The 27,644-nt window shown below is 40.8% G+C and overlaps 1 protein-coding gene across 3 annotated transcripts; it reads left to right on the top strand.

Annotated features, from left to right (window-relative positions):
- The first annotated feature begins 16,638 nt into the window (after nt 1-16,638).
- On the top strand, nt 16,639-26,748 carry TOMM5 (translocase of outer mitochondrial membrane 5). 3 transcript variants are annotated; one of them, XM_049626665.1, is made up of 3 exons: nt 16,639-16,833; nt 20,648-20,768; nt 26,326-26,748. In XM_049626665.1, exons 1-2 carry the CDS (start codon nt 16,713-16,715, stop codon nt 20,680-20,682), a joined length of 156 nt encoding a protein of 51 aa, XP_049482622.1. In that variant the 5' UTR covers nt 16,639-16,712; the 3' UTR covers nt 20,683-20,768; nt 26,326-26,748. The 3 variants fall into 3 exon arrangements, with proteins under 3 accessions (XP_049482622.1, XP_049482620.1, XP_049482613.1); XM_049626663.1 differs by having other exon boundaries at nt 20,648-20,943; XM_049626656.1 differs by having other exon boundaries at nt 20,648-21,231.
- The last annotated feature ends 896 nt before the right edge of the window (nt 26,749-27,644 follow it).

The raw sequence follows: 27,644 nt of genomic DNA, 5'->3' as shown, positions 1-27,644 counted from the left end.
TTGGAATACTAATACAGTAATGCCTACTAAATAATACTTATTATAGGAAGGAGGAAACAAGACAATGCATATAAAGCTTTCAGTGCAGTATCTGGCACACAATATGCCTTTGATATATTTTAGCTATTTTTTAATTAAAAAAAATTTTTTTTATTTAAAAATTTTTTTTTCAACGTTTTTTATTTTTTTATTTTTGGGACAGAGAGAGACAGAGCATGAACGGGGGAGGGGCAGAGAGAGAGGGAGACACAGAATCGGAAACAGGCTCCAGGCTCCGGGCCATCAGCCCAGAGCCCGACGCGGGGCTCGAACTCACGGACCGCGAGATCGTGACCTGGCTGAAGTCAGACGCTTAACTGACTGTGCCACCCAGGCGCCCCATAAATTTTTTTAAGGTTTTATTTATTTTTTTGAGAGAGGGAGAGACAGAGCATGAGTGGGGGATGGGCAGAGAGAGAGGGAGACACAGAATCTGAAACAGGCTCCAGGCTCTGAGATGTCAGCAGAGAGCCCAAGGTGGGGCTCGATCTCATGAACCATGAGATCATGACCTGAGCCGAAGTCGGACACTCAACCGAGCCACTCAGGTGCCCCATATTTTAGCTATTATTTTAATGAAAACTTAAACACTTTCAGTCAGCATTTCTATCATTACTATAAAGTTATGAGTGTGATTGCTTTTCCAACAGACACATGAAAAGATGCTCAACATCACTCATCATCAGGGAAATATAAATCAAAGAAAGCCACACTGAGATACCACCTCACACCAGTCAGAGTGGCTAAAATGAACAAATCAGGAAACTACAGATGCCGGCAAAGATGTGGAGAAATGGGAACCCTCTTGCACTGTTGGTGGGAATGCAAACTGATGCAGCTGCTCTGGAAAACAGTGTGCAGGGTCCTCAAAAAATTAAAAATAGACCTACCCTATGACCCAGCAATAGCAATATTAGGAATTTACCCAAGGGATACAGGAATGCTGATGTATAGGGGCACGTGTACCCCAATGTTTATAGCAGCACTTTCAACAATACCCAAATCATGGAAAGAGCCTAAATGTCCATCAACTGCCAAATGGATAAAGAAGATGTGGTTTTTATATTCAATGGAATACTACTTGGCAATGAGAAAGAATGAAATCATGCCATTTGCAGCAATGTGGATGGAACTGGAAGGGATTATACTGAGTGAAATAAATCAGTCAGAGAAGGCCAGACACCATATGTTTTCAGTCATATGTGGATCTTGAGAAACTGAACAGTAGACCATGGGGGAAGGGACGGGGAAAATATAGATACAAACAGAGATGGAGGGAGGCAAAGCATAAGATTCTTAAATACAGAGAACAAACTAAGGGTTGATGGGGGGTGGGAGAGAGGGAACATGGGTGATGGGCATTGAGGAGGACACTTGTTGGGATGAGTACTGGGTGTTGTATGTAAGCCAATTTGACAATAAATTATATTCATAAGAAATTTAAATAACAAAATAAAAGATTGATTATTGTCTCTGATGTCAGTTCTCAGGCATGATTTGCAGAAGAAGAGTCTTGAGCAATGGCAGTGACTTTGGAATTGGTCTCTAGCCCCCAGAGTTTAAAATTTAGAAGGCTTTTGCATGCATTCAACAGCCTTTGTAGATGGATTAATGTCACATTTCTTAAATAATCAGTGTGTTCCTCCATCGACCCAGGATTTATTTCGAGTTTTGGAGAGGGTCTGATGTGAAGAATGAAGCAGTTTATCAGGAGAAATTGAATACCAGCAAGGACCCTGCAGGGAAGACATTTCCAGCCTGTTCATGTGGTCCCTTGGGACACAGGAGGGCTAAATGGAAGGACACATAACAAATGACTGACCACCTTGTCTTGATTTCAGTAGCTGCAGATGTAATCGCTGGCCACAAGTTCATCTTGTTCATTTTAAAATTGATTCGCAAAGGCTACAACTCATGTCTTCCTGAAATAGCAAGCTTCTTAGAGGAATTTTCTTGGGGAGGCACACTCTTGTTATCTTGTGTTAATTTATTCAGTGATCTTTAGCTATTTTACATTGAGAGTAGAAACAGAGCTGGTGTGGTTTTATCACATGCTTCTTGATCTTTGAATCACTGAACTTCTGGCCTCAAAACCTAGACAAGGTCCTGAGGTTTCTCATTCTTTTTTACATCTTTTTTGAATTTTAACTATAAAATCCTTGACCCTGTAATTCTCTTCAACATCTACGACAGAGCGAATGCTCAATAATTATCTATTAATAAACCACGTAATCTCCATCTGTATTCAAAGGAAAGAGGTGATGAAACGGTTCAAACAGTCCAAAAATGCATCTGTAACAAATAGATGACTAAGGTCACGTACAATCACAGATTTAGCAATAGCACCACAACACCACAGACGGGGTAGATGATACACTTTTGAGGGAGGACAGAGGAAAAGACACAAAAGAAAGGCTCTTTCCCTGAATCTTTGTTTTCTTCCATCTGTAAATGAGGCCACATAAACTGAATTGATTGCTGCTAATGAGCAGAGTAATGCTCAATTAAACTCCATGAAACACCAATTCATTCCTTCTCCCTGATCCTTTTGCAAGTTTCTAATAATTGCTACATTCACAGTGACCAGGCTTCAAGTGGATTTCCAGTGGCAGCTCCACATGAGAAAATAACTCTTCTCTCTCCTTTCCCCCAGGAGTCAGGAAAGGATCCCACAGAGACTAATACCTTGGGGTCCCATAGCCCAGCAGGACATGCGGGTTTCCTACAGGTCCCCCACCCCAGCCTCTCTCTGGCTGTGTGTCCCAGAACTCTAGGTGCAGGAGAGTTGAGAGGTCTAACCTGAACCAGTCAAGTTGATCTGTGGCAAGAATTTAGTGAATTTGTAGCCTGTGTCTGTTCTTTCCCTTTTATTTTATTTTTAATTTTTTTTAATGTTTATTTATTTTTGAGAGACAGAGAGAGAGACAGAGTGCGAGTGGGGGAGGGGCAGAGAGAAAGGGAGACACAGAATCTGAAGCAGGCTCCAGGTTCTGAGCTGTCATCACAGAGTCTGATGTGGGGCTGGAACTCAAAACCGCGAGATCATGACCTGAGCTGCAGTTGGACACTTAACCGACTGAGCTACCCAGGTGCCCCTGTTCTTTCTATTTTAAAGGGAATATTTTCTGTTTTCCATTAATTTTTAAGTAACTTTTGGTTTTACATTTTTCCAGCAAAACTGAGGAGGAAAAGGAAAGAGTTTTGTCCACATTTAGGCATGGTGGTGACAGAGGAAAAAGCTATCCAGGAAGAGGTGTTTATACTCCCAACATCTCTTTGGGGCTTAAAATTCAGAACTCTGGCTCACCAGAATAATACAAGTGTTTTTTGTCTATGGGCAGCATTACCACAAAATGTATCACCCAAACCAGGATACTTTTCTAAGTGAAACATGGCAATATAAATAATGCCACCACTGTAACAAGCATAAACTGGGACTATCCAGGCAACTGGATGTCACTTTGATCACCAAATGAGTCCCTAGCCTACCAAAATCTCTCCTTTGTTCAAGAGACCTAACTCAAAAGAAGTTTCCACAACTAACGCTGAGGATAAATGCCCTCATCTCCTACTGGGATAAGTAGGTCCTAGAGCTTTATGAATATATGAGTAGGTTTCTTTCCTCTTTCCTTCTTCTTTCTCTTATTCAACAATCTCACTAACCATTTTAATTGCAGAGTCCTTTTGCAAGTTATGTCTACTTAGCCTTGCCATCACCTTAGCCCTTATATCCTTGATCCAGAAAGTCCATCCAGGAGTCTGAAAATTATACAACCTGTCTCCTGAATTCAGTTAGTAGACACTGGGGTGAATATATAAAATCCCAGCAAGAGAGATAATAGGATTTAGAATTAGTCTTGTCTGGCTGTACAAAACAGGACAGGGATCCTAAAGCAATTTGTGGGGTCCTGTCAGATAGAGGCAGTCCTTCTCAGTGTTGACATGGGGCTCCTGGAGGGCACGGAATGTGCACAACCCAACTCTATATCCACAGTGGCCATTGCCCAGCACAGGGGTTATGTAGAGTGAGATCTCAGACATGATTGGGGTGGCCAGGCTGCCTCCTAATACCCATTAGCCCTGGGTTCCTGAGTGTCCATGGATTTCTTCTCCCTTCCTATGCAGGAAGGGGGAATCCTGCCCATGATCCCACATCAGCTGGCTGGACTGGGCTTCTGCCACCAGACCTCAGGTACTGGCTCACACTCAGCACACCCCACACTGTGCTGAGCCAAACAGGGCCTCCCACAGACTCCAGGTACCAGATTTCGGCACAGGCTGAGTATACTTTGTTCCATTCAGCTCAAGAATACTCAACAAAGTCCATTACTTTCTCAGCCCAGGGATGGATGCCAGAGACACAGAATGAGAGCCAATTGAAAGGTTATATATGCACCAGGGCACAAGTGGTTAACAGCAATGACTGCAGCTGAACTGCCTGGGTTTGTATTCTGGCTCTACCACTCGCCACCTGATTATCCTTGGGTGAATATTTCTCTTACCTGAGTTTTTCATTTAGAAAATGGAAATAAGAGAGCCTGCCTCAAAGGGCTAGTGTGAGAATTATTACTATAATTCTCATTATGAGAATTATGATTTAGAACCATGCTTGGCACAGAGTAAATACTCAATAAATTTAACTATTACTATTTGTGACTTTTGGCTCCTCTTCCTGGGGGGCCTAAAGCTTGGCCCATCTCCCTTAACTCTCTCTGCATCTGACTGGTTCCCTTATCTCTCAGGAGGGGTATTTCTTTGCTCCCGGCCCATTCCACTGCTGAGGGTCAGAATAATGCATCTCCATTCTAACATTTGACTGGTACCTTATCCACCAGGATTCAAATCCATAGCCTTTAAGAGGTTAAGTGATCATCTACCTCCTCTGAACCCAACTGAATCATCGTGTATTTTTCTAAGAAGAAAAGTAAACTTTTGGTCAACAAATTTGAAAGGAGTCATCCTGAGCCAGGAGGCTGAGCATTACCTGTACCCACACATTTACAGCTCTTTCAGAGACAAAGGCAGGTGTTTCCACACACCTCTCAGAAATTCTGATTCCCATGAACAGTGAGCAAAAAGAATACTCCCAGGAATTTTTTTGAATCATAATGTTATTTTCTTCTCTACTCACCCTAAGTTCTCTACCTAAGTTCTCTACGTCTTCTTAACTAGTAATGGCTTGTTATGATGTATTCATTCAGTTAGTGAAATACATACTTTTCCTTGCACTTCCCAAGGAATTTTTAATTATCAAACCCACTACCACCCATGTAAGACAGGTAAACTTCAAAATAAACTGGATTTTTTTTTTAACTTGGCCAAGGCAATACTGAATTTCCATGATTTGATAGCCTCGACCTCCAACAAATCTCAATTCACTCACTCAACAGTTCCACTCAAAAACACCGCATTGCTGTCGTGCCTGCCCCAGCCACATTCCAGGTGGTACATCCTGCATCACCTCTAACGTTAACATTTTGGATCATTTCAGTGCAAAGAAAATAATCAAAACCAGTGGCCAAGAAACATAAAAACTTTCCCCAAATGTTGTCCTTTTATCATTAAGTGAAAATTACCACCCCTCTGCCACCCACCTTCACCTGTTCCAATCCTTAGAATTGCTTCCTCCTGACAGATTTAAGTTAGATCCTCAAGACACAATAGTGAGCTATTGTGCCCCAGAGGCCTCTACGTCCAGGATGATTTGAATCTCTATCCTAGCTTGGGTTTCCTTTTGCTGAAGACTGCTGCTGACCTGGAACCAAAGGTTCAACTGCCTTATGCTCCGAGGACACACTTACCTGCTTCCTTTCACTCGTGTCCACATCACACGCTGGTCACAGAATCCCAGAGCATCCATCCTGGAAGAGACGTTGGAGACAGGCTAATGCACACCCTCATTTTACAAATACAGACATTGGAGCCTACAAAGAGGAAGACACTTGGCCAAGGTCACACAGCTCATTAATGAAAGAGCTGGGGCTAGAATTGCCAAACTGGAGATTCATCTCCCTGTGATGTCATTCTTCTTCCAACTGGTTCCTTTGCTCTATGCCCTAGTTGGCTTTCATGCACTCAACACACAGTCCACACCCTCCTGGGATGTGCCAGCAGCCTGTAAGACTCACCCAGAGTGAACTAACCCAACTCAGCTTGCCTGAGGCTCTTTACCTGCAGAGGAATGAACGCCACATGACTCTCTTGGAAACATACATAGTGTGTAGGGACACATGTGATGTTCAGGTGTATCCAGCATGGCATGTCTGCCAAGTTTGTCCTGCCGAATCACAAGCAGTCTTATGAGTCATTTATACTGTCTGATACTTTTAAGTTCTTTTTTTTTCTAGGCCTGTAATTTCAGATTACCCTACAGCAAAAGCTTGGTATTTTGCACGCCCCCCCCCCCCAAAGCAATTTATTTAACAACAAAAATTTACTCAGGAGATACTTAGTGAACATTTCCCATTTGCTAGGCACTATGCTAGCATCAGGAATAAACAATGAGGAAAACATGATTCCCATTCTTTTTCAGTGGAGGAGACAGGCACATGGACAAGGGCCAGATATTGTGCTAAGTGCTTTGACATGAGGACAGCAGACACACATCTTATAGAACACAGAAGCAGCAGCTAAGCCAGCACAGGTGGGTTAGTGAAGACTTTTTAAAATGATCTTTTTTATTTTAGAATAATTTTTTTGTATATCAAGTTTTTATTTAAATTCTAGTTAGTTAACCTATAGTATTATATTGGTTTCAGGAGTAGAATTTAGTGATTCATCACTTTCCATATAACACCCAGTGCTCATCATAACAATCCCCCCATTTAGCCCATCCCCCCATCCACATCCCTCCATCAACCCTCAGTTTGTTCTCTGTAGTTAATAGACTGTTATGGTTTGCCTCCCTCTCTTTTTTGTTGCTTCCTTCCCCTATGTTCATCTTTCTTTCCCCTATGTTCATCTGTTTTGTTTCTTAAATTCCACATATGAGTACAATCATACGGCATTTATCTTTCTTTGACTTATTTCACACTCTAACTCCCTCTGTGTCATTGCAAATGGCAAGATTTCATTCTTTTTTATGGCTGAGTAATATTCCATTTAGAATAGTTTTAAGACTTACAGAAAAGTTGCAAAGATAATACAGAGAGTTCTCATGTATCCTTCACCTCAGTTTCTCATAGTATAAACATCTTATATAACTGTTGTACATTTCTTACAACTGAGGAGCCAACATTGGAACATTAATTTAAACTAGTAGAGACTTTTTGAAGGAGGTGACATCTAAAGTGATTTCTGAATGACACTAGGAGTTAGCCAGATGAAGAAGTAAGAAAAATCATTTTAATCATGAAGGAAACTACATACAAAGGAAACCACACACAGAACTAAGAGTTTGGTGAGTTCAGGGAATAGCCAGTAGAAGTATGTGGAAGTGGAGGTGGGAAATTTGTGAGGGAAAGAGGCAGATCGAGGAAGAGTGGAGAAGAGGCACCAGGTATGGGAAGAGGAGTGGAAAGGGTTGAGGTTAGTGAAGAAGATGGGAACCAGATCAATAAAAGGCCTTCTACACAGGACTAAAGCATCTGTACCTTTTACCTGAGGGCAATGAGGAATAATTAAAGTATTTTATCCAATAGACTAACATTATAAAAACTGTATTGGAAAGATTACTTAGAAGGCAGGGTGGAAAGCACACTTGCAGGGATAAGACAGAAGAAAGACCAGTTGGTGGATGGCCTGATCAAAAATAGTGGTGGAAAGGATAGAGAAACTATAATGAATTTTAGAGATATTAAGGAGACAGAATTGATAAATGTGATGGTTAATTAGATATAGAGCCAAAGGGAGAAGGAAGGCTCAGGCTTGACTCCCGATTTCTGGCTTTGGCAGCTGGGGGGAATGGATGGTGGTATCAATCATTAGGCAACAGAGCACAGGAGTTAAGGTTGATTAGAAGGGGAAGATGATTGGTTCCACTTCGAACAGTGATGTATGAAGCACCCATGGGACATCCAAGGAAACAGCGAAGTCAATAGGTTGGTTGGATATACGGGTCTGCGTTTCTGGAGAGAATTATGGGTTAGAGACATATGTGGTGAATCATTAGCTTAAGGATGGCAATTGAAGCCAGACTAGATTGTCCATGAGTATAGAAGAGAAGACGGCCCAGGAAAGAACCTTAAAGAAACTGACCATTTAGGAGTTGGCCTTAGGAAGAGCTGTGGAAGAAGGATGAGGAGCATCTAAAGGAAAACTGGAAGAATGTGGTATCCATGAAGCTAGGAGGAGAGAGCTTTCCTGAACGTGTCATGTGACCAATAGCATCAAATTATTCCGGGGGGCAGGGGCCCACAAGTGTCCCTTGAATTTGCCAATAAGGACTTATCTTGAAGCAGTTTTAGAGAAGAGGTGGGGCCAAAAATCCAATCCATCCTTGGGCTACAGAATAAATAGTAGGTAGGGAAAGAGCACTTGGAGTATGGGTCATAGTTTTAAAAATATTTACTACGAATTGGAGGCCAGAGAGAATGGAAATGAAACTGACAAATAATAGTAGGTACTGTTTCAGTAAAAAAAATTACTTGTTCCACTTAGAGGGCGCTGAGGCTGTAATTTTTCTAGTGAAAAATTGTATCTTATGATTAGTAGTAGCTACCATTAATAGGATGCCTATCATAGGCCAGGCACTTTAAGTACATCATTTTATTCAGCTTGTAAAACAACACTTTGAAGTAGATATTAGATCTCTCTGTCACAGATGAAGAAACAAAAGCCCAGAAAGTTTCTGTCACCAGGTCTCGAAACAACTTCATGTGCCCCTGTGAATCAGCACTCCTGTATCCTTTGGATAAATTCCTAGTAGTGCTATTTCTGGGTTGTAGGGTAATTCTATTTTTAATTTTTTGAGGAACCTCCACACTGTTTTCCAGAGTGGTGGCACCAGTTTGCATTCCTACCAACAGTGCAAGAGGGTTCCGCTTTCTGCATATCCTTGCCAATGTCTCTTGTTTCCTGAGGTATTGCAGCGCTATCAACAATAGCCAAATTATGGAAACAGCCCATATGTCCATCAGTGGATGAATAATGAAGATGTGGTATACACACACACACACACACACACACACACACACACATACACACACACAAAATGGAATACTACTCAGTGGTGAAAAAGAATGAAATCTTGCCATCTGCAACAACCTGGATGGAACTAGGGGGTATTATGCTAAGTTAAGTAAGTCAGTCAGAGAAAGACAGATATCATATGTTTTCACTCATATGTGGAATTTGAGAAACTTAACAGAAGACCATAGGGGAAGAGAAGGAAAAATAAGCGAAGCAAACCAAAAGAGACTCCTAAATACAGAGAACAAACTGAGGGTTGATGCGGGAGCCGGGAGAGGGGAAAATGAGTGATAGGCATTGAGGAGGGCACTCGTTGGGATGAGAGCACTGTGTTGTATGCAAGGGATAAATCATGGGAATCTACTCCCGAAGCCAAGACTACACTGTATACACTGTATGTTAGCTAACTTGACAATAAATTATTAAAATAAAAAATAAAATAAATAGAAGCAATTTTAAAAACTTTTTAAAAAATTAAAACAAAAACTTCATGGGGTAACTGGAAGTTAAACCTAACTTGTGCTCCAAAGTCCATATTTTTCCTTCTGCAACCATACTACCTCTCCTGAACTCTTCCTACAGCTGGCTTTCATTTTACAACACAAACGTCCGGGAGCTAAAATGGTCAAGGAATTCCGTCCACCACTGTGAGCATTCTGAGGGAAGAGACAGATAACCCAGGCACACGCTTCTTATTCAAGGATAATTCTGAGTAAGGAATAAAGAGTTTCTGGTTTTGAATCTCAGAGGTCCTTGCCAAGGACCCAATACGTCCCCTTTGTTGTGAGAGATAAGGGGGTGGGGTTGGGAAAGCAATTACTGGGGAGGGGGTGAGGCCAGATAGCTCAGAGTAAATCACTCCATCATTGCTAACTGGAAAAGTTAACATGGTAGATAAGGGAAAACTGGAAAATTCTAAGAGAATTTTGCAAAAATTATTTTTAGCCTGGAGACAATGAGCATCAAGGAAGACCCAGCTGCCTTTATACATCTATAAGGAAGAATGATCGGACTTGCTTTTGACACTGTGGAAGGCATAACTAGAACCAGTGGGAACATGGTAGAGAGAGGCAGATTTGGCTCTAAGGAGAAGAGCTGCCTATCTGCAGATGGATGGAACTGCCCAGTGTGTGGTGAGCTCACTGCCACTGTCATGTTGAAGTAGAAGCAGGGATGTTGGAGGTAGGGGCCAAGCGCCAGACAAGGACTTTGAGAGACCCTCTGGAACAGATAGTTAGGACACGTTTTCACTTAATAAGGCCTGGCCTTTATTCTCCCCAACTGAATTCTAAACATTACATGATGGGAAGATTGGCATGTTCCTTCATTTACGATGTGTACAATGCATAGCAATTCAACTGTAATATGCAATAACAAAAGGTATTGCTACCTTTAGGAAGCTCTCTGGGTTGTTTTTTTTTTCTAAGATAAGAAAATATGCTTGTGTGTATCTATGCATTGGCTTTTATCAGGCAGGTCTGTCATCCTGAAAATGTTAGGGACAGGGTGTGGAGAATAGATACTGATAGCCTTACCTTTGTTTCCTGTGGAGGTTGGAAATAAAGAGCTCACTTTTTGCTTTGTCAAAGGGCTCTTGACATGGATGAGAGCTTGTCTATCAGTGTAGAAGGTGCACCTATAATCATTGAATCAATAAATCCCCTTCTTTCACTGTATAAATATTAATCGAGCGCCTATAACACTACAGTCAAGAAAAAGGCACTTTTTATTGAAAAATAAGAAACTATACCAAGCGGTATAAACATAGTTCCACAGCATATACATGTGTTTTTGTGTAATGGGCGTGGAATGGGAGTGGTGACAAAATCAACTCTCTAATCTCTGCAGGGAGATGGCTGGCAATTATCATGTGCTCTAAATACTGTCAATGCTGGGGCGCCTGGGTGACTCAGTCGGTTAAGATTCCAACTTCGGTTCAGGTCATGATCTCAGGGTTCATGAGTTGGAGCCCCGCGTTGGGCTCTGTGCTGACAGCTCAGAGCTTGGAGCCTGCTTTGGATTCTGTGTCCCCCTCTCTCTCTGCCCTTCCCCTGCTCATACCCTGTCTCCCTCTCTCTCTCTCTCTCTCTCTCTCTCTCTCTCGCAAAAAAATAAACATTAAAAATTAAAAAAAATACTGTCAATGCAAACTAAGCTTTGTGTATGTTTTACTTTTCCTGCTACAAAATAATTAGAATTTATAGCACAAGGAAGCAAACCTCTTCTAAAAACAAACAAAATTTCCCATCCTCTGTTTGTAGTTCTCAAAGGTCTAGAGATGTTTGGAAGAATGTGTAAAGAATATTTAAAGATATAGGATGATAGTCAATATAACTTAAAATGAAAAATGCAAGTTAAAATATCATATACTATATGGTCCATACATACATACATGGTGTATACACACACACACACACACACACACACACACAAACACACACAGAGAAAGAGAAAGAACTACATATGTGTACAATAGAAATAGAAAGGCTGAAAGAATGATCATCAATGTGTCAATAGTGGTTGTGGGATTATAGGGGACTGTTCTTTTCTTCTTTTTCCCTTAATTATGTATTTTCTAAATTTCATAAAAGTAAACAAGTAATTTTGTGGAAAAAGAAGTTATTAAAAGCATAAAATGGGTTTCATATAATTGTATGGCTATAAATAAAGCAAGTAAATGTTAAGGTTCATTCTTTTTGCCTATGATAAGATTATTTACATGATTTTTTTTATTTAAAAAAAATTTTTTTTAATGTTTATTTATTTCTGAGACAGAGAGAGACAGAGCATGAGTGAGGGAGGGGCAGAGAGAGAGGGAGACACAGAATCAGAAGCAGGCTCCAGGCTCTGAGCTGTCAGCACAGAGCCTGACGCGGGGCTCGAACTCACAAACCATGAGATCATGACCTGAGCCAAAGTCAGTCTCTCAACCAACTGAGCCACCCAGGCACCCCAATTATTTACCTGATTTTTATTTAGGCAAACAAAAACACACTGTACAAAAACAGTGAAAAACAAATCACTAAATTAAAATATTATGTAGAATTTTGGGTAAGTTTCTTTGGGGGATAATTTCCTCTCAATGTAATATGCAACTGATTTTTTAATTTGAAAAGTTAGCAGATACGAAGTTCATTCGTTCATTCATTCATCCACTCAGGGGGTACTTTCTGAGTTTTTACTATGTATAAATACCTGTCCTCAGGTGTTTGGAGGATTAAAGTGCATGTTCCTTGTACTTGAGGTGCTTACAGTCTACTTTGAAAGATCAAATACTCATGAATCATCCAGACAACAAAGCCCCCCAAATTAGAACAGAGAATAGGGTATTATGGAAAGCCAATACCAGGGAGGTGAAGGTTATCAAAATTCTACTCATCTGTTAAAGTCCAAAAGTCCCTCTTCCTGAAGATGACTCTTGCTGAGCAGTACTTTCTAGAAGTAAGTTATCCCATCTGCTGGGTGAGGACTCCAGTTAACATCTATCACAGAGTAATCCTTTGCTTGTCCCAATCTTTGTTTCGTTCATGTCGGGTCCTAAGTGGACTTCAAAACAAAGTTTATTTTGGGAACACCAGCCTATGTTCATCTCCTGAAGGAATGAGGAAGGAGAGGTGTGCAGCTGGATAACAGAACAGTCCAGATTAGCTACCGGTGATAGGGGTGGAAACATGGAAAGAAGGACTGCCATCAGCCTCTTGATGAAGAGCAGCAAGGTTTTATCCTGTCCCTCCCAAGCTGAGGTTGAACAACACCCCATTCTTCCAGTCCCTACCTCTGAGAGGAAGATCATCAATGAGAATATCCACAAAGTATTAAAGCTGCAAGGTAATGGTGAAAAGTGCTAAACTGGGAGCCCGGAAACCTACCTCAGTTCCAACTAGCTCTACTTCTAACTAGGTTCCTTCTGGACCTCAGTATCCTTATCTGTCAGATGAAGGGGTTCAACTATTCAATTCCCAAGGCCTATAGCTCCCTATACATTAGAGACCACAAGGTTCCTGTGATTACATGTTGGAATTATTCCCCAATCATGAATCATCTGTCAATCTCTGATCTTATAAATACAAATTCCTCCCCAATGATGGAAATTAAAGCATTTAATTTTCTCATGGATAAATTGTGCCCACTGTATGTTTGTGTGCTGTAGTGTCTGGGAAGTTGAGGCAAAGGAAATAGCTCCTAAAGTCCTCCTGGGATCAAAATGGAAAACAAGACAGGCTATGACATCAGCTACCATTTCCTCTATGATCAGACTAACACAAATATCAATATTAAATTATGTGTGTATAGTTTTTATTTTTGCTTTTCATGGCAAAATCATAGGAAATCCTTTGCTTTTAGCCTTTAATGCAAGGTTATGAAGGAAGAACAGGAAAAGATGAACATATAATTTCAGCATTTTTGAGCTGCAAGTGATTTTAAAGATCAGTCCCAAACCCCTGATCATTGCAATGAGGAAGAAAATGAATAGTCCAAGCTGTGCCACAGCTCACTCCAGTGTTAACTTTCTGAAGTACATTCTCTCCATTTGCCTCACTTAAACGAACCACCACCTACATGCCACCCCCAAAAAAGGAGGGGCACTAAAGAAAGACAAAGAAAGGAGCCTGACCTCTTTTAATGAGTTTCCTCCATTACAAGTTAGAAGAGCCAGGCAAGGGGAAGACAGACTTCATCAGGATGAACATTTCTTTTTGTTTTTTCTTAATATTTACCTATTTATTTTGAGAGACACAGAGAGAGTGAGAGTGGGGGAGTGGCAGAGAGAAAGAAAGAGAGAGAGAGAGAGAGAGAGAGAGAGAGAGAGAGAGAGAGAATCCCAAGCAGGCTCCATACCCAGTGTGGAGTCCAACGCAGGGGCTCACTCTCACAATGCTGGAACCTGAGCTGAAATCGAGAGTCAGACACTCGACCGACCAAATCACCTGGCTGCCCCCAGGATGAACATTTCTGAAATAGTTCAGGAGCAGTTCGCCCTCCTAGATTGTATCCAGAACCAGTTCCTCACCTCAAGACCAACTGTTCCTTATTTCTATCCACTACCTTCCTGTCTCTCTACTGGTAGGCTGGCAAGCACAAAGCCTCTCTAAGAGAATTGTTAGGAGAGTAATGTTGCCTTTTATCAGGTCAGCTAGTTGCCTCCACATCACCTGTCAGGTCAAGTGCTGCTTTATACAGCATTGGATGAATAAAATTCAAATGCTAAAAATTGGGTCTTTTTACCAAGATACACGATTTTCTGCTAATTTCTTCCTTCTTTGGTTCCCTGTGAATCCAGGCAAGTTACTCAAAAGCATCTCAGTAAAGAAAAACTGGTAGTTCCATAGGAGGGCTGTTTTTCTAAACTCAGCATTAGGGATCTAAGTTACTGGCACACGTAAGAACTCATTCCTTGCCAACTCATTTTGCCTCACTATTCAGACGGATGAGATGTACCTTATTGTTACAGTCTCCCTACCCCAGAAAATACACACTGGCTGTTCTGACGTCTGACCACATTTGATAATATTTTGATATCCATATACTTCAGACCAGAATGCCCTAAACGACACAATTAGAATTCAAAATGCTTAGACTGTTAGAACTGAAATGGACTCTCAAGAGCACTTAATCATATCTTCTCCCTTCTCTCTTCTTGTAAAGAAATGGAGTTGCAGTGAAAGAGAGACTTGTCCTTCGTCACATGGCTTGATAGTGTCAGTGCCAAATCTAGAGGCCATGTCTCCAGTCTTCCTGTTCAGGTTCTTTCCACAGCCCCTGCTGCTTTCCAGCATCAGTGCAGGCTTTCAACACTCTCAAAGTGTTGGATGGAGGCTATTCCTTGGGAGTCAGCCCCTCCCATTCCAGAATTGCCTCTGCTATTCCACTGCATGAATTATAGATAGAAGGGGTTACTAAAGCCTGAATGCACAGATGAGTTCTCTTTCTTGCCCCAATGTTTTATATTCTGTCAACCAGGAAGGTGGGCAGCAATGCTTTAGCGATCAGTTATCACAGTAAATTACTGTTCTAATTTATCCAAAATCCATTGTTGCTATGCAGTGGGCAATCTAGAAGGTACATTCTGGTTTTGAAATATGTGAGCAATTCAGTTATCTAATTTGTGTCTAAAAATGATATACGGGTAGTTGGCATGCAAATTTGGGGCAGTGTTGTTTTGATGAATCTGTGGCAGGAAATCTGATTGCACTAAACCTCTACCTCCTGAGTCCAGTGATTCCCATCCAGGAAGGCACTAACCGTTAAAGACTAACAGAGGTGCAAGGGAAAGAGAATTCAACTTGGCATTATGATTACCTGCATTAGAACCCTGCCCCTGCCTATCACTAGCGGAATGACTTTAAGCAGTGCACTTGGTTTCTCAGCCTCCCTCTCCTCATTTGTAAAATGTTGAAGGGAGCTGAATTTGTTTTATATATACTATATTACTGGACCGATATTATAATTTGTAAGGATCACTTAAAACCAGAAATGAGAATACGGCAATAATATGGAGTTGAAAACTTTTATGCTTGGGTCCCACAAGTCTAAATATAAAACCCTACTGCAGGGGCACCTGGCTGGCTCTGTCAGTACAGCATGTGACTCTTGATCTTAGGGTCCAGAGTTTAAGCCCCAGGTTGGACCTAGAGCTCATTTTTAAAAATAAATGTGTGAATAATAAAATGGGGATGACAATAACATTTATTTAAAAAACCTACTGCATTGGGGTGCTTGGGTGGCTCAGTTGGTCAGGCGACCGTCTTCGGCCCAGGTCATGATCCCGTGCTTGGTGGGTTCCAGCCCCGCATAGGGCTATGTGCTGACAGCTTGGAGCTCCGAGCCTGCTTCAGATTCTGTGTCTCTCTCCCTCTACCCCTTGCCTGCTTGCACTCTATCTCTCTGTCTCCCCAAAATAAATAAATATTAAAAAAAAAAAAAACCTACTGCATTCACTAGTTGTGTAATCTCAAGCAAGTGTCATCATCTTCATCTTTTTGTTTTAACTTATGAAAAATTTCAAACATACTCAAAATGGACTAAATTAAAACAATATGTTAATCACAAGCTTAAGCAATTTACAACGTTTTGCTAATACCGTTTCATTTTCCCTCCTCAACACTTTTTTCGCCTCTAAGGTATTTTAAAGTATTTGGAGGCAAGTTGTTTTTAAAGCTTTCTGTGCTTTAGTTTTCTCATCTAGGAAATGAAGGTTTTAATATCCAGTTCACGGCGTAGAACGGTAATTATTATTATTTATAGTGGTATCTACGTGCTTGGCCCCTCTGAGGTGTAAAGGCACTTTGCGGTGTGGCGCGCCCAGCTCAAGACGAAGGTGTAAACAGCCAGGGGGACCTCTCCCTAAGACTGCGACCGCCCCCTTCAGACAGCCCCCTGCAGAACCTCGCTGTCCGAACGAGGATTGTCCCTCGCAACCTCCCGTCGCCGCGCGCGAAAACGAAGGGGCGGGAACAGGAAATGGGATAGGACAGTTCCGGGTGCCGGGCAGTCGCTGAGAGAAGCAGAACGTGGTAGCTGGTAGTGCAAAAAGGAAAGCCGGCATGTTCCGAATCGAGGGCCTCGCGCCGAAGCTGGACCCCGAGGAGATGAAACGGAAGATGCGCGAGGATGTGATCTCCTCCATACGGAACTTCCTCATCTACGTGGCCCTGCTGCGAGTCAGTGAGTGTCCTTCCAGGCTGCGGCCGTGAGACTAGCGGGAAGCTCGCGGACACCACCCACCTAACTGTGGTCCTATAGTCCTTGGGGGCCCTTGAGCGGAGTGAGCTGGGCGGTCGCAGGGAGCGTGGGACTTGCGCGTCGAGAGTGGCGGGCGCATGCGTGGCTTAGGGTCTGCGGGTCGGGGTCTGGGTACAGAAGTGCACGCGGTGGTCCGGACTGCGAGGGTTATCGTCCAGCTTCGCCCTGCCTTAGGAGAGCTTGAATTGAAAGAGCCTCAAGGGATTATACCCCCCCCCCCCATTCCTTAGCTGCTTCCACGTTTTGTCGACAGAAACGGAGATCCAGAGCAGAGAAATGGCTGGCTCAAGGTCACTCAGCGATTCAGTGAGTGATCTTGGTCTAGAATCCAGAGCTCCTACTACCAGGTTTCCTCCCTTCAGTGCTGATCTCTGAAATACAAGAAGTTTTGCTTGTTAATACACAGGGTGAAATAAATAATTGCGGTGTTTTGTTTTGTTTTTTAAGGAATGAGAATAAAAGGATAGGAGTTTATAGCATTAATAATAATACCTGAAGGCTTATTTGAATTTATGTTTGGCAGAAACTTGTTTGACAGCGCTGTGAAGGAGGCCGGGCCAAAGATTCTATATATCCCTTTTGCAAGTGAGAACTCACCCTTCAAAGGGGAACTTAACGCAAAACATCAGCGTTAAAGGCACGCTGAATATTAGATCTGGGCTTTGTAGGTCACTTCTGTAGTTTTATTGATACGCCTCTCAAAAGTTATTTGCTCACACACACATACCCCGTTCTCAGTTCAGTACTCCTCATTGCACCTTGCTGTGTATTGCTGGCAGGGATGAAGGCATTCCAAGGTCACCCTGTAGAAGGCTCACGTTGGCCTAGGCCAGAGCTCCTGAAGCCTGGTAACCCTTTACTGACTATGCTACTACTCTGCTTCCCCAGGAGAGGGAGCCCTGCTGAATAGAAACTCCCAAGTCGTCCTCCTCCAACAGCTTTTTGCAACTCCCAACTTTCTCCTCTTACCTTTTTTTTGTTGACTTAGCTGCCAGTAAAATACTTGCTTCTTTTCAGTCACCTTTGTATCTGATATGAATTGGTTTTCTTTTAAAAAACTTACAGAATACTGTTCCACATTGCCACTTTTAAAATTGAGATGTACTTCATAATATATGGTTCACCCACTTAAAGTGTACAGTTCAACCTAAGTGTCTACCAATAAATGGATAAAGAAGATGTGTATATACAGTGGAATATTACTTAGCCATAAAAATGAAACCTTGCCATTTGCAACCAACCTATAGGTTATTATGCTAAGTGAAATCAGAGAAGGATGAATGCCATGATTCCACTTATATATGGAATCTTTGAAAACAAATGAACAGGGCACCTGGGCGGCTCAGTCAGTTAAGCATCTGACTTTGGCTCAGGTCGTGGTCTCGCAGTTTGTGAGTTCAAACCCACATCAGGCTTTCTGCTGTCCACAGAGCCTGCTTTGAATCCTCTGTCCCCCTCTCTCTCTGCCCTTCCCCTGCTTGTGCTCACTCTCTCAAAAACAAATAAGCATTTAAAAAAACAAATGAACAAACAAAACAGAAACAGACTCATAAATAGACAAACTGGTGGTTGCCAGTGGGGAATAGGGTGGGGAATAGACAAAATAGGGGGAGGGGATTAAAAGGTACAAACTTCCAGTTATAAAAGAAGTCACAGGGGTGCAATGTACAGCATAGAGAATAATACTATAATAATTTCTTGTGGTAACCAGAGTTATTGTGAATCACTTTGATGTACACCTGAAACTAATAGGGATACTGTATGTCAATTATACTTTAAAATAAAAGCAATTTAAAAAATAAAGTGTATAATGAATGGTTCTTAGCATGGTCAGAGTTTGCAATCATCACTACGATCCATTTTAGAACATTTTAACTCTAAAGTGAACTCCATGCCCATTAACTGTTCACTATTTTCCCCTTTCCCTTAGCAGCCACTAATCTACTTTCCATGTTTATGGATTTGCCTATTCTGGACATTTCATACCAATGGAATTGTAGAATACATGACTTTTTGTGTCTAGCTTATTTCATTTTCCATGATGTTTTCAAAGTTCATCCATATTGTAGCGTGTATTAGTATTTCCTTCCTTTTTATTGCCAAATAACATTCCATTATGTGGATATGCCACATTTTTATCCATTCACCTGATGGATGTTTCAGTTTTGTCTGATAAGAATTAGTAGAGATACCCAGGAATATTGCCAACTTTGTCAGCCTTCAACAGATCTCAATATCTTCAGTTTAATATTAACAATATGTTTTATTACTTTCGTTACGGGTATTGAGAAGATACTTCTGGCAGCTCTTTTGGCCACACAGCCTCCTCCCCTTTTTTAAAAAATTTAATTTATTGTAAAATTTATCATCTTAAATATTTTTAAGTGTGTAGTTTAGTGGTATTGAATACATGCATAATGTTGTACAACCATCACCATCCATCTCTAGAACTCTTTATCTTGTAAAACTGAAGCTTTGTCTCTATGATTTTGACATCTCTTTAAGGATCTCATAAGTGGAATCATACAGTATTTGTCTTTTTGTAAATGGCTTATTTCACTTCACGTAAGGTCCCTAAGGTTCCTCCATGTCATAGCGTATGTCAGAATCTCTTTTTAAGACTGAGTAATATTCCGTTGTATACCATTTTTGCTTCTCCAGTCATCTGTTTTTGGATTCGGGTTGCTTCTACATTTTAGCTACTGTGAATAATGCTGCTCTAACATGGGTCTACAGATAGCCCTATTTTTAATTTCCTAGGACCCACCACACTCTGATCCAAAGCAGTTGTACCATTTTCCATTCCCACAAACAGTGCACAAGGGTTCCAAGTTTTCCACATCCTTGCCGACAGTTTGATTGTAGCCATCCTAATAGGTGTGAGGTGGTAGGTCACTGTAGTTTTAATTTGCATTTTCCTAGTGACTAGTAATGTTAAACTTCTTTTCGTGTGCTTATTTTGGCCACAGCGCTTTTACACAGGACAATAATATCACTTCTTTAGCTCCCTATGACAGCATTTTTTTTTCTAGACATTTCTGTGTGTACCATCCTACCAGACCCCCATAAGCACTGAAGTAGGACTGGGGCACCTGGTTGGCTCAGTCGGTTAAGCATCTGGCTCTTGATTTCAGCTCAGGTTTCTGGCTCCGTTCTGGGCGTGGAGCCTCCTTAAGAGTCTCTCTCTGCTCCTACTCCATGGGTGCACACACATTCTCTCTCTCTGAACTGAAGTAGTTCACCTATATCATAGGTGATCTGGATTGCATAAGTGATATATAGCTAATCATTGGGAGAACCTAAATGTGTGTCTGGCTCTCCTCATTACCTAGTTAAGTGTTTTCTCCCACTTTCTGCCTTTTTTCAAATAGGTTTTAAAAGGTGGAAAATGCCAATTTGTTTCTTCAAGTGTTTTGTTCCTTTGATAGTTAAATTACCCAGAATAAAAAAATGTCCTTTGAAAGAGGATTGAATTTACTCTTTATGGCCCTATGAGGGAGAACTTCAGAGAAAAGATTTTATACAGTGTAAGAAAAACTTAGAATAGACAGAGCTTCATGACACTGGAAAGACAGGGGGTCTCTTACTGAGTTGTGCAGGCCATCGTCTGGAGTCACTTAAAAAGTGTATTGAACTAAATCTAAATCTGTAAGATTTTCCCCCCAGTCTTACAAATTCCATAATATAACTTATGGGCTAATAGATCTGAAATTCTGGATGTTTATTTTTCTTTCAGCACCTTTTATCCTAAAGAAACTGGATAGCATATGAAGATGAACATCACATGTGAATGCATGATAAGAGGAACCCGGTTACAACTTCTACTCCTATCTGCAAATGAATAGGCCCCGAAAGATGTAAGAGACTCTGAATGGACATAAAAATTCTACTCATTAAGAACAAGTTTGGCCTCTGGTAACTGACCTTCATAGCTAAAATTTAAAACTGCTTGAGAAGTAAAGACATTTTGTGGTGATGGTACACCCATATGCTTGTGATGTTCAGCCTCTGTGAATGTTGATATAATTAATTGTAAGTAATGTTAAACTCCATTTTTTAGCAAGTATAAATTATAAGGGAATTATGTCTGCAATAGCACTGTCTTGTTAGTCATTTCTGTTTACCTTTTTACTTCTGTCTGGAGTATATTTGTTGAAGAGTTCCTTTTGATTAGTTATATTTTACAGAAGCCAGCACACAGCCACAACAACATTTAAGCCAAGGACCATTAGTCTATATTTTTAATTAAAATACCAACTAAGAAAAAAATTGGATTTTATTTCTCTTAACCTGCTTTTTGCTGCAGACCAACAATCACTGGTGAGACCTCTCTAATATTGTTTATTATAAACTACGTTAATTTGAGTTACTCTTGTTTTGGACTGGAAGATTTGCTAATGCTGATAGAGTGAAATTATTTTATTAAGCAGTCTTTGTGAAAGGCAACATTACTGCTTGATGCTGGGAATATATAGTTCCACCAAAGGAAAAAATTGCTATAATTTAAGTCAAATAGTTCTCTAAGTTTGTTAGGGGAAGAGGACAGTCCTTAACTTTCTTTGTAGAGGCAACTTACATTCACCTCTTTTTAGGTAACTAAATTAGGTAGCCATATTGGTATATTTAGGTAACTATATTTACTTTTGTCTCTGAATAGCATGTTAGCATTGGTACTTTGTGATTTTTCTGTTGTAGACATTGCCTACTGACTTCTCTTTCCTATCCTTACCTCCAGCGCTCTTATCTCTTCTCATTTCTTCTTCCTTCCAATGTACTTATTTGTGTGCTTTCGTTTGAATTAATTTCATGAGGACTCTAAATGCCAGTTTTCTTTTTTTAATGTTTATTTTTGAGAGAGAGAGCGTGCACATGCAGGAGAAGGGCAGATAGAGAGGAAGACAGAATTCCAAGCAGGCTTTGTGTCATGAGCACGGAGCCTGACTCAGGGCTCAAACCCACTGACCCTGAGATGACCTTAGCCAAAACCAGGAAGGAGTTAGATGCTTAACTGACTGAGCCGGGCGCCCATGTTTGTTTTCCTTCCTGTACATCTTTCGGGTTTTCCGAGGCTTCATTTTCTATGAACTTAAAAACTGAATCAGCTATACTCTTTGCCATATATCTACATTGTTCACAGTGTTCAGTTTCATCAAGTGTGCTGTTTCGTCTTCCCGATTAAGTCTTTCCTGGAGCTTTCTGACCTGTCTCAGTCTGGACTATAGTCACCTGTGCCTGGTGGATGGCTCTATTCTGGGATCTCCCTTTACCACAATCCTGGGAATTCCTTTTCCTTGTTTTCCATGTTGGATCTTTTGTTTCTGTATCTTGTATCTTGTTTATCTCCTGTCCAGTATGCATTTGCTCACTGAGTCTCTGTATTGAGTACAGTACCTGTGCCCATAACTGCCTGGCATCCCACAATCCAAAGAACCCTCTATTTTACCCTTTTCAGAAAGTAAACTTCTGATTTGGGGAGGGAGCTAGGGAAAAGAGGCTGCTTAACTGTAAGTTGCAGAGAGCATTCTGAATACTTAAACCTTCAACCAGTTCTTACTTTAGTGCCTACCCCTTCATTCCTACTTCCAAAGGTCTATGAAGACACCAGTTTCTGAACCTTTTAAGGATTCTGTGATGTAAATTGAGTTGTTTGTTTTGCTTGTCTACTGCTGACTCAGGATTCAGTTTTCTTGGGTCTGCCATGTTAATTACTACTTGTCCATCCGCTTTCCAACTTCTTTTTGCTGTTATCTCCTCTTCTCTTTTTCCACTCATTTAGGTTCATGGCTTAAAACAAAAGTCTTTGCTGTCATTTAATGGAATTTTGGGAGGGAATGGAAGTAGGTGCATGTGCTCAATCTACTATCTTTACCTGAACAGCATGTATTTTTACCCTGTGATGCTGTGTTTCATGTTAGTAATTTATGTCCATTCCTGACCTAAAGAGGTGCAGTATTTAGCACCGTGGTCACAATCACTGACTCTAAAGACATGCAGACCTGATTTTGAGTCCTGATTCCAACAGTCAGGAGATGAATGCCTTTTAGCAAGTAAACCGCTATACCTCATTTTCTTTACCTGTAAGATTAGCATAGTAGGAACATTTGTCCACTTCAAAGTGTATAAGTGTAAGGTAAGAGAATGCAAAAGGAGCAGTTAGCACCATGCCTGCCATTGGGAAGTGCTATTTATTGTTAATGGTTAGTGTTTGGTACAAGGTGGTTAGAAGTGATTTGTGCTGGCATTCACTGCATTAGCAGGCTTCATTCATATTTTCAGATGCTGTGAGATAGCATGCTTATATTCTAATTGTATATAAACTTCAACAGTCAGTGTTAATGCCATTTTACAGATGGAGTTTGAGACTCTGGAAGATTTGATGGCTAATAAGTAGGTTTAGGGGCTTTTAATGGATGTTGATCATACTCTATCCTTAAGTGCTTTTCTTGGAATATGTTGATTGTTACCCTGAATTCCAGCATATGTTCAGACTAGAATAAAGGAAAAGTGATGGTGCAGTTTTTTATGACTGACTTTTTAAAATTCAGGCCATAAACTCCCTGGTTTGGGGAGGGCAGACTAATACTTACAACAAACAGTTCAGAAACAGTAGAGCAGACAACAGTTGGCCATGTGTATATATTTGGCTTGAACATGTGATAAGAAATAGTAAAGAACCATAGCAGATTTGAGTTTTGTAAACTCTTAAAATCGAGCATAGAAAGAAATGCAGATAATTGAGAGAAAATGTTAATCCACAAACAAGTTTCATAAGGGATATGAACTGAGAATTTTGCTCCTAAATTAGGTTAGTGTTCTTCCTGATACCAATAAGTTTTCTTTTTAAACTGTTTTATCACTGCTCTTTGAAATTCTTCTGTGAAGTTAGCATTTCAGTTACGGTGTGTTCGTAGTTTACAGGTGGGCAAAATTGGGCCTAGATTTGGAAGGAAGTACAAGTGTAGGAATCTGAACTTTTTTCTTTTTCCCCTCCTTTGCTTGAGCTAAGCATCTCTCTTTAGCTATGACATCAGGTACCAGAGAATGTTGTGGATAGTATAGAAAGGAAGTGAGCTAGACATTTTACTTTATTTTGCTATCACTTGATGACTTGATAAATTCTACATGTAGCTTCTGTCATTAAAGAAGCCACTAAAGCAGGAGTTGGCAGACTTTTTCTGTTAAAGGTCAAATGGTAAATACTTCAGACTTTGTGAGCTCTGTGCTGTCGGCTCTTCTGTAGTAGTGTAAAACAGCCAGAGGCAATGTGTGCACCACTGCAGCTGTGAGCCATCAGCAGCCAGCACTCAAAGGTGCTGGGGGAATGAGTACCTTGGTCCTAACGTTGAGATCTAAGTCGTTCACCACAACATCCACCATAGTCCTTTTGAATCCTTACTCTCCCCATGTACTGTGCCATTTCTCTGTTCCCTTTCACAAACACCTCAGTAAAGTGCTCTATATTTTCATATCCTTTCTCTGGTGATCTCCTGAACCCATTCCGGTTAGGCATGCATCCCCAGTGATTCTCTGAAACTGCTCTTGTCAAGGTTAACACTGACCTGTCTCACCCGATCTGCAGCACTCAACACTATTTCATTATTATAACCACCTTGTGGGCCTCCCATAATACGAATTTCCTGATCTTCCTTCTTGCCACCCTTTCTATTTCACTCATCCACTCTTTAAATGCTTTAGTAGGTTTCCCTTCATTTCTTACCTGAAACTTGCAGTACCTCAGGCTTCAGTCCTCAGACCTCCTCTATTTACAGCATAGATACTGCTGACTCTCCTGCTTAAAATTCTCCAGTGGTTTTCTATGTCACTCAGTAAAAACCACAGTCCTTCTGGTTGCCCACAAGGTTCTATACAATCTGGTCCTCATTACATCTCTGATCTCATCTTTTATGACTCTTCCATCCTTCACTGCATTCCAGCTACACTGGTCTCCTTGCTTCCCCAAACTCACAAGCTGCTACCTCAGGGCCTTTGCACTGGCCATTTCCCCTGTCTGGAATGCTCTTCCCTTAGATTTTCAACTGCCTCACTCCCTTTCTCTCAGGTCTCTGCTTAAATGGCATTTTTTTCAGTGGGGCCTTTCCCAGCTCTTTTATAAGTTATAGGATGTTTCAACTTGTGAAAATCCAGCAAGTTGTACACTTATTGACTTTTTTTCCATAGTTAAATTGTATTTCAAAAACATTTTTCTAACTACAACCTCTCCAGCACTCTATAACCCCCTTCTTTATTTTCCTTAATGGCATTTAAGATATTTTTCCTTATTTATGTTGTTAATTGTCTGTGTCCATTAAGTGTGTGCTTGATGAGAGTAGGGATTTCATCTATTACGTTCACTGTAGTATATTAGTATCTAGAAGACTGCCTGGTACCTCACAGGCACTCATTATTCATTGAATAATAGAGTGGAGAAGTTTTGTTTTTGTTTTTTTTTTTTAATGTTTTCTTTTTTTTTTTTTCCAATATATGAAATTTATTGTCAAATTGGTTTCCATACAACACCCAGTGCTCATCCCAAAAGGTGCCCTCCTCAATACCCATCACCCACCCTCCCCTCCCTCCCACCCCCCATCAACCCTCAGTTTGTTCTCAGTTTTTAACAGTCTCTTATGCTTTGGCTCTCTCCCACTCTAACCTCTTTTTTTTTCCTTCCCCTCCCCCATGGGTTTCTGTTAAGTTTCTCAGGATCCATATAAGAGTGAAACCATATGGTATCTGTCTTTCTCTGTATGGCTTATTTCACTTAGCATCACACTCTAGAGTGGAGAAGTTTTTAACTAGTTACGGGAAGTGTGAGAGTAACCTAACTAGAAAAGGCCAAAAGGCTAAGCTTGTCAGATGAAATTGGTACCCCAGTTAAGATCCTGGATTATGAATTTGCAGTGCCTGGCTGTGGGCTTTTTCTCTAGCACTGCTCTGCTGTCCAGAGGCAGGCTCGGAGAAGGTGGAGAGTTGGATTCACCTAGGGCTGGGGCTTGTCACATGGCTGAGGTGAAATGACAGGGTCGGGAGTGATTGGAATAATGCACAAGGCATGTAAGCTGGGTAAGAAGGGAAAGGCAGGAAGTAGCTGGTGGACAGGAAGAACATAGAGGGGTCAGTCCTGCCGAGGGCAACTGTAGGAGTGAACACAGTGGAGCAGTAGCCCTGAACACCTCTTTGTGTGCCCAAAATATCCTTCCTTCAGTTTCCATGGAGATAAAAGTTCGTGTTCTGCAAAATAGGCTTCATTCGTTTTGTCTCTGAAGAGAGAAATACCATCAATGTGCTGTTAGCACAAGAGATGGTATGTTAAGAGTTTGTTGGTTTCACAGCTAAGTATGTATGGTGTGGTCTGATAAGGACCACATTTGACCTACTCCCACGACTTATTCTCCCCCAATTTGTATGTTCATTTAGGAGGAAAGAAAATCGCTAATTGAAAATATGTTCATGATACCAAGAGACCGAAGATTAATTTTTATGGGACATGCGGAAACATCATGGAGACTACTGCTGGATGTCATACAGCAATGGGAGTTTATAAGATGCTTTTCTTCCCAAAATTCAGATTGCATTGCCTCTGATTATTTGAACTGATGACAGAGAAGCAATATATAGATAATTTAAAATAACAAATATTACAAAAAAGTTTTTAGAAATGTGATAGAAAAGAATTAAAACAAGGAAATATAGGAAATGGACAAATGAATTGCTCATCTTAATATCATTAGTAAAAACTCAGCTTTTATTTGATTTTAGTGTACTTTTGAGTAAAATTTAATAGGCTTACTATTGAATCTTTATGTCAACTAAAGTTTTATAAATGCTCAATTTTCATAACTGTTGTTTTCATTGGTCTCAAGCAAATGAAACAAAAGATAAAAAAAATACCCTTAATAAAATATTACTAGCTTAGTGAAACAATGATTGCTGGTAAAGGGTTGAAGGGAAAGGCATTTAGTTTAACATCTACTTTTCCCATTTTAAGCTAACCTTCACTTTTGCTAGCAAGCACTGTAGTAAACTTTGCCCTAGATAATACAGACTCAAAATATCACTTATTTCCTTTTTCCTGATCCATGTCTAAAAATGGTAAAATACTATATTTCATATATGTATATATATATATACACATATAAAATGTTTATTTTTGAGAGCTAGAGACAGTGTGCAAGCGGGGAAGGGGCAGAGAGAGAGGGAGACACAGAATCTGAAGAAGGCTCCAGGCTCGGAGCTGTCAGCACAGCCTGACGTGGGGCTCGAACCCACAACTGTGAGATCATGACCTGAGCCAAAGTCAGTTGCCCAACCAGCTGAGCCACCCAGGAGCCCCAATACTTGTTTCTTGGTAGAAAAGGATAAATGTGTCTTCATGTTTATGGGGAGCTGATGTTCTGTTCACGTAACAATTTTAGGAGTAAATGGGCCCTGTGTGTCAGATACCTGGGAATCAAAGAATGCATACTAAGAATGGTTGGAAGGATTTTCATACACAGGTACCTCTTGGTGGTGGGCCCCTGCCACAGGAGAGGTTCAAGTACAGTGGAAAAGAACACTGGTAATGACTGTGTTATATAAGGCAGTGTCCGGCATCGTGTGCACAGGTGCTTTCCAAAACAGGCTACACACCAAATCACATGGGAAGCTTTTAAACAAAAAAATCTACTGAATCAGAATTACTATGGATGGAGTCAGAAATCACTTTTTTTAAAAGCATCCAGGTGATTTAATTGGTC

This window comes from Panthera uncia, chromosome D4 (genome assembly GCF_023721935.1).
Source record: "Panthera uncia isolate 11264 chromosome D4, Puncia_PCG_1.0, whole genome shotgun sequence".
Lineage (NCBI taxonomy): Eukaryota > Metazoa > Chordata > Mammalia > Carnivora > Felidae > Panthera > Panthera uncia.
This window is presented reverse-complemented; position numbering and strand designations above follow the sequence as displayed.

Coding starts and splice junctions, on each gene's coding strand:
- TOMM5 (XM_049626665.1), top strand. CDS start 16,713: ATGTTCCGAATCGAGGGCCTCGCGCCGAAGCTGGACCCCGAGGAGATG. Junction 16,834..20,647: donor CGTGGCCCTGCTGCGAGTCA/GTGAGTGTCCTT, acceptor TTTTTCTTTCAG/CACCTTTTATCCTAAAGAAA.